Source organism: Ciconia boyciana, chromosome 3 (assembly GCF_034638445.1).
Source record: "Ciconia boyciana chromosome 3, ASM3463844v1, whole genome shotgun sequence".
Lineage (NCBI taxonomy): Eukaryota > Metazoa > Chordata > Aves > Ciconiiformes > Ciconiidae > Ciconia > Ciconia boyciana.
Window position 1 is genome coordinate 95,463,526 of NC_132936.1, and position 13,763 is coordinate 95,477,288.

At 40.2% G+C, this 13,763-nt stretch overlaps 1 protein-coding gene across 1 annotated transcript; it reads right to left on the reverse strand.

Moving 5' to 3' along the window:
• Positions 1–1,828: 1,828 nt before the first annotated feature.
• Positions 1,829–10,993, reverse strand: KCNK16 (potassium two pore domain channel subfamily K member 16). The gene is made up of 5 exons (XM_072858187.1): positions 10,781–10,993; positions 6,690–6,804; positions 5,974–6,140; positions 3,375–3,540; positions 1,829–2,052 (listed from the first exon to the last, which is right to left on the reverse strand). Exons 1-5 carry the CDS (start codon positions 10,991–10,993, stop codon positions 1,829–1,831), a joined length of 885 nt encoding a protein of 294 aa, XP_072714288.1.
• Between the last annotated feature and the right edge of the window lie 2,770 nt (positions 10,994–13,763).

The window sequence follows — 13,763 nt, forward strand, 5'->3', positions numbered from 1 at the left end:
CCCATGAGATTTGCAAAGGTACAAAAAGCCAGACAGGAGAGAGTTGGCTGCTCTCAGTGAAAGAGGCTACGAAGAAAGCCATTGCAGAAATTTATGGGAACAGCTGAGGGCATAGAGGAAGATCAGTGCAAAAACTGAGGAGATAAAATCTGTGAGGTAGGTAGTGGTAAGACATGAGGGAAATCTTAGAAGGGATAAGCATTTGAAAACTCAGTTTTGAAATTAGTTGAATAAACCATAGCTGGCATTCTTATATGCCAGCATTTCAGATTTGAGCAGCCACACTGCACTATGCAGGAGTCGGCAACTAGCAAAGAAAACAAGCACCAAGTCAGATGTAAGAACAAGCGTCTATTGTGACCCTCCTCAGAAGTAAAAATCTAGCACAGAAGGTATGTGGGAAGAGATTCTGACCTACACACATCTCTACGTGTTTTATGGACACTTCCCCAAAATGAAATATCAAAGCAGCTGCTGAAAGGCTGACATTTGATGTTACTGTAGCCTGTCAGCCATAGGCTAGCTTGGGGCTAGTCTACATGCCCAGTCATATTTCACTCACACTTTACATTAAAGTTCCACTTATAAATGGGTTTACAAGCATTAACTGATGGTTAGTATGAGTTATAAACATACCGAATAAACAGCAGTATGTACATAATTACAAGCATACCCATGGAACGTGTTACTGATTATCATAAACAATCCAGTATGGTACTCAATGAATGGATAATTGTTTTATCACGTTTCTGTAGTTTACTTTAATACAGAGTATGACTACAGTTTTGTATCTCAGTGACTAGCCTGCTACAAGGTGCTTATATGTCCTTCTTTGGCTTTTCTGCTTCTTTGGAGATGGCTGCTGCTACCTTTGACTTACAATAACTGTGATAAAATCAAACTCCCTGTTTCTCCCAGGTGACACTATGCACATGACTGAGGATCGGATTTAACACAAAAGCCTACCATCAGCCTTGTTTAGAGGTAAACGGACAGCATCAGCTCTGTGTGGTGCATGGTGGTTCTTCAGTAAACTGGCCCAAAGCAAAGGCCAGACTCTAATATTTGTGATCAGGCTGGAAATAAAGAAGTCTGCTTGCATTTGGATTTCGTTTAAAGTGCTGTTTTCAAGTGGCTGTGAAATGAACTGCGATAAGGATAAGGACCCGCTTTGAGCTGTCAGTTCGCTCTGAAATTAATTGTAACAGCCCAGGCAGTGCTGGATAGACACATAATTTCTGCACAATTTAAGAGAGAAGCATTTTAGCCCAGCAACTAAAGAAATGTTACCATTTTATATGAAAGCTGTTAATTTCAGACAATATCAAATGAATCTTAATTGGATAGATGTAATTAAGCAGGTGGTCATTACTGTCGATATTCCTCTGTGTTTTTGTTTGTTTTCTGATTGGAAATGAAGGAAGATTTCTGTACCTGACTTTTTCCACTTGAGATTCTTGGTGACATGACTTCTCATTGGAGCTGGGAGGCAGTCACTCTGGATTTTTTGAAAACGAGTGACCATAAGAACTGAATTCCACTAGAGAAAGAGAAAGGGTAATAGCTGATTATTTTAGAGGAAGTTGCCTTTGTTGAGTGAGAAGTGTAAAATGAATCCTGGGACAGTTGTTTTACCATGAGTGCTACTTCTTTGGAGGTTTTAATTGGCTGTTGCGAACGCTGTGTGTGGAAACATCAATGCATCTGAAACATTTCCTCCTTAGGAAACAGTCCACAACTTGTGGTTTAGTCCTTTATCCACAGGGCTTTCTTAGTGTGAGATACAGACGAAAGATGCGCTTTCAAGACTGCTTTCTGTCTACCTTGCTCAGCTAGGGATGTGGATTCTAGGCTGCTCAGGTTCATCTTCCAATTTGGTGGTGACTCCTTCTGCCAAGCTTAAGTCAGGCTTGTGCCTCTTTAGCTGAAGGAATTTTTCCATCAAGTCAGCTCCCACGTTGAAGACCAGAGCCAGCCAGGCCAAGCCAAAAACAATCCAAATTGCAGTTAGGCTCCTGTACACTGGGATATAGTGCTTGTTGGGGTTTGTGCCTGAAAAATCCAGGAAACTTTGCATATTAATCTTGACAGCTTCGGTCTGCCAGACAACATACATACTCATACACCCTCTCTGCCCCCTGCAAAAGTGTATGTTTAACAAGTTTGTGTGATCTATGAGCATTCCTTTTTTTTTTTCCTTTTTTCTTTTTGTGTTCCAGGTTAAGCTTATCACAGATGGCATCAAATCTCTGAAGCTGAGGCTATATAATAAAAATAGCCATATCTAATGTTAATCAGGGATGCACAAAATCGAGTGTTCTTAGCCACCGACAAAGAAAAAAATCGTCTTGGAAACCCAATGCTGAATCCATATTAGCCATATTTTACTCAAGAGACACACAGGGGATCTCAGATGATTTAGAAAGATACCATTTACTACCTCAGTGATACAGTGATTGCTTTTTGAAGGGTGATATACCTCAGTAACAAGGATTCAAAATCACCTGGAGAATATTATATGGGGAACGCAGCCATTCTAAGTAAGTGGTTATGGGAATCTTAATCCCCAGTTTGATATTTCCACAGCATGGACAATTGGTGCAGCTGATACAGGCACAGGACAGCACCGCAGCCATCCATTTAGTCTCTGTCATCCAGATCATCATGAAACTCCACAGGGCCCAGATTCAGCATGGGATGGGCTTTTATCTCCTTTTGGGACATAGTTAAAACCTCTAGGAGAGGAGAGCTACTACTCGTGAAGTAACAGACCCTAGTGTTTTTAACAAATAAACACACTATACATAATCCGTTAAGAGCATTTGTTCAAATAAGTGGGTGTAAAAATAGCCCCTCACGTGTCTGTATTGCTATGTCTCAGCCTAGATCTCTAAAGGCTATATAATCTCACTGGGTTTGTTTTTTTTCACAGGCATCCTGGGGTTGTCAGTAATATTGTCCCCATTGTAAGTACTGATCATTTCATATTTGACATGATTTCTTATTGGGAATGATAGGTACTTGCTGAAACAAATCACTGTTAGGAGAGGGTGGTTCAAAGGCTTAATACTGACAAAGAGACTTCATTTGTATTCCACCTGTCACTCATGGATCACATTTGTACCAGCTTGGACATAGTCACTGTTGAATGGGTGTCCAGTGGCATATGTGAAATGAGTTTGGTGACTCTCGGCTTAGCTGCCAAGAGAAAAATGCCCATGTCATATGGTACATTAGCTCATTTTTACCAGTTTGGCTCAGCTCACTCTTGTACCAGATTTATAGTGGAATGGATATCTATGCTCTCTGTATTCAGCTTTATACTAGAGTAACTAATTTCAACAAAGCTCAATCCAGTTCACCTTCTTTATTACCTACTACATAGTCCCCAAATCCAATGGTGCTCAGGGTGATAAATGTGAAGTAAAAGCCTTCTCCGTAGCTCCAGCCTTCTACGTAACTGAAGACCAATGGTGGGAACACTAGAAAAAGTACGGTCCCAGTGGTCAGGAAGATGGCCACTGTCAGTGTTTGAACCACCTGGAAGATAAAAGGAAGATGGCAGCTAAACAGGACTGAGCAGTTGTCCGGTGGAAATTGCTGGGTCTGTTTTGCTCTTGAATCACAAATGCACTCCAGCTGGGAGCAATGTCCAAAAAAGGAAGGATAAACCAATGCTTCCATGCACTGCAGGCTGACCTCGCTGTTTACCCGGCACATAAATATTGTACCTAATCATGAATCCAAAAGATCTCAAAATTAGGAAAAAAAGAAGAATTTTTTTAAAGCTTTTTGCAATGAGTTTTTAAGTATGCTCAAGTCATATTTTCAAATTTATTATGGCAAACATAGGAATTAAATACTCACTTTACAATTTCAATTCAAGTGGAGATGCTCTCGTAATTAGTTGGCTCCTGTCTTTGAGGAAAATCACCAAGTATTGCATAACTCAGGATACAAAGATTGGCAAGAACAAATTAGGGTTCTCTTCACCATGACTGCTTCCAAAGATTTATAAAGTGGCTTGCAAGAGCTCAGCCAAAAATATGTTTCGATGAAATCTAAGTTAAGTCAGTTTGCCTGCTTTTATTTTTAACTTAGAAGCCTTCAGAGCTGAACTGTTTTCTGTCAGCACAGGGCAGATCTGTGTCTCTCAGTACAAATGTCTGCCTTCTGGGAGATAAGTTACAGCATATGGGGCTGCAACAGATAGGTACACAGAATGGTGAGTGGATGGGTCATGACAGGGGATTTTAGGAGTTGGGGACTGAGTATCAGGAGCTCAAGGATTTCCAGGGAACACACACTGGTGAACTTTTGACTAGTGATGTGTGGGCTGATGCAAACTCATTGCAATCATTTAAAAATGCCCTCAAGGGCATTCAAACCAGAGTATGATTTTCTATGTGTGCACTTATTGTGACTGGATGAAAAGCCAAACCACTGTTTAAAAAGTAGAAGGTCCAGGTATCATGTTTTTCTTTCTCTCTCTGTATTATCTCACATATAAAATAGTCCACTGAGCTTGAGAAACTTGGCATGAGCCTACTGGCTGACTTTGACAAATCACTTCTATATTATGTACCATGTCTCTTCAGCTGTATAATAATAGTTACCTCATTTGCAAAGCACTTTGAGAATTACTGATCGACATGGTTATAGTTGATATCTGTTCTCATTTAGTTCATTCCAGAAGTGTGATAGCTTTTAATTAGATAATAAAGTCTGCATAAAATTTTATACTGAAATGCACAATATTACTTTTTACCCTGGCTTTTAATAACTTTCTGGTACAAACCTATAACGTAGGGGACAGTAGGTCAGGAATGAAGAAGAACTGATTGTAATTAATTTCCCAAAGCATGACTACATTGTGCTTAAAAGGAGATGAACCAACTTCCTGAAAGAGGCTTTTCCGAGTGAACAAGCAGATACAGCTCCAAAGCTTTGTCTGATCATAGGAGTTCTGCCAGAAATGAGGTCTTAATTCAGGAGTGAAAAGAAAAAAAAAAAAAAAAGATCACATCCCTGAGGTGCTATTAGAAAGCTCAGGAAAGATGCAGCTATACTAGCATGAAAATCATTCTGGTCGTAGAGCTGCATGTATTTCGGGAACATAGGTTATGCAGCTAAAGAACTTCATGCTCATATAAACCACGTCTGCATTTCACAGTACCTTTATAGCTTTCCCAGTGTAGGTAAAGAATGCAGTAACTCAGATTTTACAAATGAAAAAGAGAAAAAATCTTGTTCCAGAACTCTGAAATGTTTCAACATATCTAACATATCTAATCTCCCTTTTCCCTAACTAAAGGGGTCAATTAATTGAACCTTTACTCAGAAAATGCACTAACTTTTGTTATAAATGACCTTTATGTATTTTCTATTATCAATGCTTCCCTTACGCCAATACATCTGGACTAGTTCAATGACTCACCAATAAACTCTAACTAAGGAGAAGGAGTATTTAATTATATTTCAAGAAAAGAAAAGGAAAGAAGTGCTAAATTGGTGGCACAATCAGGGAAGGTAATTCGAGCCAGATTAGCAGACCAATAAAAATAAGTTGTCTTTGCACAGTGTAGAGCTAGATTCTGGATAGACACTAGCATAGGCTAGATAATAAGAGCTTGATTCAGCAATGTGTGTATGTGCATATATTCTGCTAAGGTCACCAGAGCTTAAGGACCCTGCTCAAAATTGAGGCCATGCTTGCTTAACAGTTTTGCTGAGTCAGGTTTTAAAAAGGCAAATCTAGAGTCTCTCAAGCAAAAGCAAATTGCTTTAAAGCTATTGTAGATAAATAGAGTATATAAATTTGCTGATACAGAGGGCCACGTAATTGCTGTCGTTCAGAAAAATGTAGGCACACACAAGGAAACCCAATCTAGCAGCAGAGGTATCTATCTGAGAAGAGAACTTTAATTAATTAGTTTTCAAATAGTGGAAATCAATGATAGATTGACACTGTACCTGAGCACGGCCTGGCTTTTGCACCCATCTTTCCAGGGTAATCAGATGAGCATTGAGGCCCTTCCCCAACTGATTAAGGAAGGCCAGGTTGAGGGGCACTCCGAATAAGGCATAAAACACACAGAAGATCTGCCCTGCCACTGTGCTGGGGGACAGGTTACCATAACCTGGAAGAAAAGAAGAAAACAGCTACATGAAAAGGCTTTACAGTCAGGCTTTACAGTCAGGCTTCCCATCATGGGAAGTTCCTAGGCTTGGAAGCTCAACTATGTTAAGCTTCAGGAACCTGTGGACCTATGATTTTCTGCAATTAAATCTGCCTACAAATTGCCATAGCTTATGATGGAGCCCTGTGCATTCACTACTACTAGCAGAAAATTTAACATGAAAAATATTACACTTAAAGAGTATTGTAATTTCCTATAGGTCTCTGATTTTGTGGTGAGTGCAACTGAGTGCTTCAAAGCAACCTCAAGATGTGGTGTGCATGTACAAAATGATATTACATGTACCAAGTAGGCATTCAGCTTTTTTTGCAGCTGTAATATGATGGATACACAAGAGTAACAGGTATAATTGGAAACCAATAGAAAACCATAACCCACAGTAGTCAAGACTGTCTCGCAGGTGTATTCTGTCCACCAGTTGCACATTTCTGGGGGCTTTACAGGACAGCTGGAGAAAACCTCAATTTATAAGAAAAGAGAGTACCTCACCTATAGTGGTGACAACAGTTCCTGCAAAAAAGAAGGAGTTGCTGAAGTCCCAGTTACTGGGATTCGTAGAATTTCCTTCTGGGTGGACCCCTTTTTCCCATGCTTCCATGAGGACCTGAGGCAGAAGAGGTCAAAGGAGCAAAGATGAGCAACCCATTAGACCAAATCAGGAAGAATGTCAGAAAAAAAAGAGAGAAGTAAATATTGCTTTCCCTCTTGAGCAAGCAGAGCAATAAACAGTGTAGATAACAGGGTAGAGTTTGACCAAAATGGCCTTGTGCTGACGTGGCAAAACTTGGAAATAGAGCTGGCCGTGAACTTGAACTCTTCTTACTGGAGAACTGGCCATTGAAGTAGGTTCCACAACTAGTTGAAGGCTAAGGGGAAGGGAGTGGAGGGAGTCCCCAAAGTGATCAAACTCGGAAAAGAAAGTGAAGTTCTGCCATTAAAAATAAAGGCAGTTCCTCTTCTCTCCTTCCCTAGTCTAGTCATCTCATTCCAGTTTTTAAGTTGGGCGTATGTAAATGTATGGTTGTGTCTGTGGGGAGGGGCATGGGGAACATGCTCATTTCTGTTTCCTCCATGTAAGTACTAGTGAGGATGAATTACTATTTTTGGCTATGACTTCCCAGTAATTTTCATTGAATATCAGGCTTCTCCTAGTCTGAAAGATTAGCTAATGAAATATTCTCTGCTATTCCAGATAGCTCTTACCAGATGACCAAAACTACTATGTGCAAAAGAAATGCTGCTCCTATTTATGCATCGAATATCTTGTTAGCTGCCTTAGTGAAGATTGTGTTCCTTTGCTCTCCCTAAGGATTTCCCTGAAGGAGACTGGTTACCCTCTGCTCAGTGGCTGGGGTTTCAAGAATCCCCTTGTTTGTTACGTACCAAAGGAATTACTTGTTCCTCTCTTCTAGAGACTTTTGTATGATGCATGACATGAGCAGGATTCAACAGCAACCCCAGCTTTAGCTGGTTCCAGGAGTCTGAGACCAAAGAAGATATTCTTTCCTGATTCAAGTGTTGACTACTGCCAGAAGGATTGCTTATCTGATGAACATACCCACTACAAGGTATCTGATTTTCCATAGCTTCTGCAATATTAGCTGATCTGTGCTGGTGGATTGAGTAGCCTAAGTTTAATAGCTAATGTTATTCCTTCAGTAAAAAATCCTATTGCTCAAGTCCATCAGATAGGGCTGCTAGGCATCATCACATAGGATCTCATGATTGAAGTGTCAGCAGAGTTTCTTTTCAATGTGACAAAGAACTTTACATTATCCATTAAAAGCCTGTTCTTAGAATGGGAAGAATTCAACATGTCAAATTACCTAGAGTCAACTATTTTATTTGCTGGTTAGAAGGAACACACAGAAGCTACTGAGATGTGAGTCTTTTGAAATGTCTAAATCACAGGTTTAATTCTTCCCTGTAAGGAACACTTGCCAGTTCTATCCATTTCAATGCACGAGAGTTCAGAGGAGCTATATTCACATCATGAAAGCCAACATGGAAGAGTAAGGCAATGTTGAATGTTGAACACTTCAGACATAGTCTGACAAGGCCAGATTTCTTGGTATGATTGTTGCTTTTAAGTACAACCCCATGAAAGAAATAGCATCCTGGTGCCCAAGAGAATCGTTCCTAAACAAACAGGTTAATGTGGGACAGTTATAATGGCTCCTAGCTCCTTTCCATCTACAACTCAGGAAATGGTTAGGGCTGGAGTGCAAACAGAGCAGCTGTTGAATGGTTGGTGAACATCAGCTGTTGACTTTGGGAGCAGAAGTAGCCAGTAAATAAAAGCAATGTGCTATAATTTTCAGTAAGAGTATGAAGCCTACATACAGCTATAGTAGGATGTGGAGAGAATAAAAACTGCCTGCCATTTCTGCTCCTTTCCCTCTGCCAATGCACATTGCAGCCACTTGTGGTCATAGACAAGGATTTGGTCCTCCTGGTCTATATTTATATCTGTTCCTTTGAGGCTGAAAAAGTATAGACATAATCAAAACAGGGACTTAGAAAAGGTACCTCCTTACTCAATGAATCTGCTTCTCAGTTATGCTGTCAGAATGGCATAATTTCCTGACCAAAGCATGTTTACCAGAGATGCATTAGATCGCAGAGTTTGGTTTTGCACTTTTCCAAAGGTCCAGGCTGTTCAGCTTAGGAGCTGCAGCTCAGGGCCACCTCTTAGCTAGGCAGTTTTAGCCAAGCAGAGCCAATGCAGTTTACGGACATGGAATCGCAAGAATTTGCTTCATGCGGAATCAAGTCAAAAGTTAATGAATTATAAGTGGTAACTATTATTAGTGATAATGGATATGCAAAAATAAACCTGTGTGGATTCTCAGATTCCAGGATTTAGGTTTAAAGAACTGGCAATAAGACAAGACACCTTATGCTTGTTAGCTGAGCAGACTGAATCTAGTGGCTGTGTCCCACCACAGCCTGAATACTGTGACTTTTCAGACTGGAACTTCTGGCATGATGAACAGGCCTCCTTAACCATAGAGTTAAAACGTAGAGAGAGATGATTGCTTCCTTGCATTAGTTTTAGAGTTAGAGATTTAATATGGAAAGACTTCTGTTCCCTACTATTAGTAAGAGCTGGACAAATTTCTTAAGAGGTCTTATAAATGACAGGTGAGTCAGAGGGCACCTGCACTTACCTTGAGGACTATCAAGTCTAAGTACTTTGAAGCTTGGTGCATTGTAGATGATAATTTGGTGCCCTCAGCCGGTTTTGTCTGGAACAGCTTAGAAGTGAAATTGTATCTAATTCAGCAGAGATGCAGCAAAATGTGATTGTCTGAGTGGCATGGCAGTGCTAAGGAAGCTCCACTGGAGCCAGAGAGAGGAGAATCTGGACATGTGTGAACCCTCCCTACGGTTTCTAGGGTACCAGAGATTTAACTAAACCTTTCAATCCTATGAAGTATCCCAATTTGGTTTAGAATGAAAATCAGGGTTTTCTCCTCTACAATCATTATCACAGAGATAAGGGAAGGACAGGTAATATCACCAACTGGTGAAGCTGAAAAAAAGACGTTTTTAGCCATGTAAGTTCTTGAAAACTCTAGTCATTTTCTGGGCAATGCCAAATGTTCCACAAGAAATATATCACAGTATTAGTAATCAGAACATTGTCCATGTAGACAAAGGTTCAGGCACCTTCTCTTCCCTTTCTGATCTGAACGTCACTGTTTGCTTAAATCCATTTACAGAGTCTGGCTTTTTTGTTGATCAAAAGTATATACCTTTGTGGAAGTCCTCTGACTCAGTGCAAACTTGCAGCATGTTTAGAGTTTCTATCAGGTTTAATGACACAGTAGAAAGAGTTCAAACTGTTTAGCCACCCAGCTCTGCAACTGGATAAATTTTGAGCATGAAGAAAGTGGTAGTTCAAGTATTTCTGTCCAGTTCTTGCAATACTAGAATGAGATTATGTCTATAATAATACCAAGAAAGGTCTAGTAATTTAACTCCAGCCAGTTTTGAGGAATAGATTCAAAGGTAATTGAAGATGGCATTAACTGACAACTCATATTGAACAAGAGCCCTTTATCTCTTATTATAAGTGGTAGATAACACAGTTCATGATGATTGACTTATCTTTTCTTTAGAGACCTGGAAGTGCAGGACCACCTTCAAATGCAGTAGACAATTTCTAGTACAAAAGAAGGGCAGAATTTACACAGGTTTGGACTGGAGAACCTTGGAAGGGCAACCTACTTCTTGTAGGTTTGATTCTTGTTTTTTGTCCCCATGCATAATTCCCATGTAATAATTAATGAGGGAGCTGAAAACCATGAATTTGAAATTATTGCAAGGTAGCACAAATGTGCATCAGCAGATTTGCATATTTTAGGAGTTCACGACTAGGAAAAGAAAGAAGTGCAATAGATCAAGATAAAGAGGTATGTGAATGGGCTTGAGAAACCTCTGCCTTTCTCTTGTACAGTTGGTCCTTTAATGTCATGGACAGCAGATCAATTTATGACATGCTTGGCCACAACAGTATGATTTCTTCTAACCAAAATAATGCTTGAGCCAAAATAATGGGAGCCTGTTCCTCTTACCTGTACAAACTGCTCCAGGGCTTGCCTGTCCAAGCACGTGTAGTTCTGCAGGAACTTGAGCTTCTCCAGCTGGAACTGGTCCCGAAAGTGGGTCTCTGCCTGCTTCTCCAGCAGCTGGAACACCATAGCACCCAGGAGGAGGTAAAAGAGATACCCCAGTACCAGGAGCGGAGCCCAGCTGATCTGCCGGTTGTGTACGGTGAGGAGGGGCATGCTGCTGCTCTGCTGCTGCCAGTCCTTGCTCAGAACTTAATAGGTTACTGTCCCAAGATGTGTGCTACCCAGGACACCCAGGAATCACACACCCATATTCCCAGCTACTGCCCTGGAGAATTGTTTAACAGAACATACGGGTATCAGGCCTATACAAAATGAGACTAACAGGCAAATTTTATCCCTCCACGTATTTTCTCTATCCAAAATAAAGGGAGAACATTTATGGCTTAATAAGAATGTGAATTGTAGCGTTTTTCTCCTATTAAAACAACTTTTATCCAAAGATCTCAATCAAATGAATGAAGCCTGACACAAGACCTCTGAGATTGGTATTGTTTTCCAGGCTGGGAAGCTGAAGTAAAACTGTGGTTGAATGACTTACCCAGGGTCATAGGAATACAGAGTCACGGATAGACTCTTAAAGTCTTGACAAGTAAAGCCTTACTCTAAACACTAGACTTCTGTACAAGAAAACACTATAAACCCTCTAATTACAGCAGACTCCCCAGAACAAAGAAGAGTATGGAGCTGAATAAATGGAAAAGTCAATAGCTGCCGTCTGTACCATACAAACATTGCTGGCACCAGTGAAAGCAGCATGATGAAGGTCATAAACATCCTGAATTCAGCCTGGTCACAAGACAGACCTTCTCTTTCTTTTGTAACCCTAATAAGATCAGTCCCTTCACTGCCTGGCCTGCTGCTCCTGGAATCTGTCAGATGACTCCACCCTTTAGTCCACAGAGTTAGAGAATGGACCACTCATGCCTACTGCTTTCAGCCTTTGTATTGCCCTTTTAATCCAAATGCATAAGGGGGAAGGAGGGCTTAGGGTTAATCGTTAGCTAAAAAAGTATCAGAGGTTCACTCATGGGAGCGTTAATGATTATCATGCACTGGAAATGAGCTGGGCTTGCATATTTTTCTGTAGGAAGAGCTTTATGGCTAGTGTCATCTATGCCAAACTGCTTCTGAAAGAAAACACACACACAGAGCAGGAAGGCCAAGTGGCTAGGGCTGCAATTTTGTTATGAAACTCCCTTCCCATTAAAATGTTCTGGATACAGATATCCCTCCTTTGCTTAGTATTCAGATTGTTTTTCATCTACCTTCAAACAAGAGGTAGTGCTCTGAGAAAAAACTGAAAAAATTGTTTCATTCACATCCATATCTGGGAAAATGCCTGTACTTGCCATTTGAACTGTACTCCTAGCCTAGGGCCAGCCTTCTCCACCCAGAATAGGATGACTGACTGGCAGCAGAAGGCCACTTGTCACTCTGAAAAGTGAAAAGTATTGTGGAGAGCCAGAAAGAACATCTTGGACTTTGTCTGGGACCACTCTGTTGCTGTGACTGGGGGACAGAAAGATTTCAGTAAAGTGCAACATGCAAGGACTCAGAGCCCTGGTGCTCTTGCATTTCTTTTCAGATGAAGTGAAACATCTGGGAGATAGAAGCTATAGTGGCATTGATATTAGTGAGCACTGCAATAACATTATGAAGCAAACTGATCTGAAGCAACTGAGATGTCCAACTTACTTACCACTGATGGAAGGCCTTCTCTTGGTCTGTGCTGAGGATGACAATTACTTTCAGAGTATCTGACAAGAACTTCTCTCTTGCATCTGATTTCCGTAATTAAAAGGTACAGCTTGTTGTTCCATACCTTGTGAAGTGTTATGGGTAGACAAGCCTGGGACGTTGCACAACTGCCTGTTAAACTAGCAGGGCTGTCTCTGGTGAGAGATCCAGATGTTTGTCATGTTGTAGTTTATAGGACGTAAGTCTACCAGTCCAAGAAAATGCTAGCCTACTGATTTTCTGGAATGGATGCAAACACATGTGCATAGCTGGGCTGAGACGAATTCTCACAGTTGAAGTAGGTTTCACAATTAAAGTTATGAAAGTATTAATTAAGTTATAAATGAACAAATACAGCACTAAACCTCTTTTATGTCCCCTTCTGTTCTGTTCACTTCAACAAAGCGTTCCAGCTGCCAAATTTGGCAGTCTCAATTATGACTTAAGAAAAAAATATCTGCTTAGGCTTACTTTTAGGATCTTAATTTTCTGAGGTTTTTGCAAATTGAGTCACTAAAATTGTCAAGGTGTGTTTACTTCTATACTTTAGGTATTCCTACCTAAAGTACTTCAGCGTTAAAGGTGTATCCTATTTGGTTGGCCAAGTGAAATGATTTCTAATCAACTTTCAGAGGAGGTGTTATCATCTTTACCATGACTATTATTTGAAAAGCGTTTCAAAAAACAGGCAAAAAAAATCAATTAATGGGTAATATAACAAACAGGTGGAGAGAACTTCAAGAGACACATGGAATATATGATAAGATGTGGCCTGGGGCTGACGTAGAAAGCAGTGTTTCTACAGAAAGATGCAAAAATTTTAAAAATTGTGTGTGCACAAGAAACTGCAGAGTAAAATGCAGTTAGAGATGAACCACTTTATAGTTGAATGACCTTACAGATAAATGCAAGGGCAAAATAATGAAGCACACATTTAAGAAAGTATTTTCATAAACATGCACAGTTCCATACAGGTGAGCAGAGTAGTGTGCCCTGAAAATGTGGAAGAAAACAGTCTGTAAGTATCTGATCCTGCCATATTTACTCCCATGGAAAAGCTACAGAAATATGTACCTATAGATTTCAAGTTATAGAAATCATCAATATTCTGTTTGCGAAGGTTTTTTTTTTTCCCCTTGTGTCAGGTTGCAACATAAGAATAAAACAAAACAAGATTCTGTGCAGT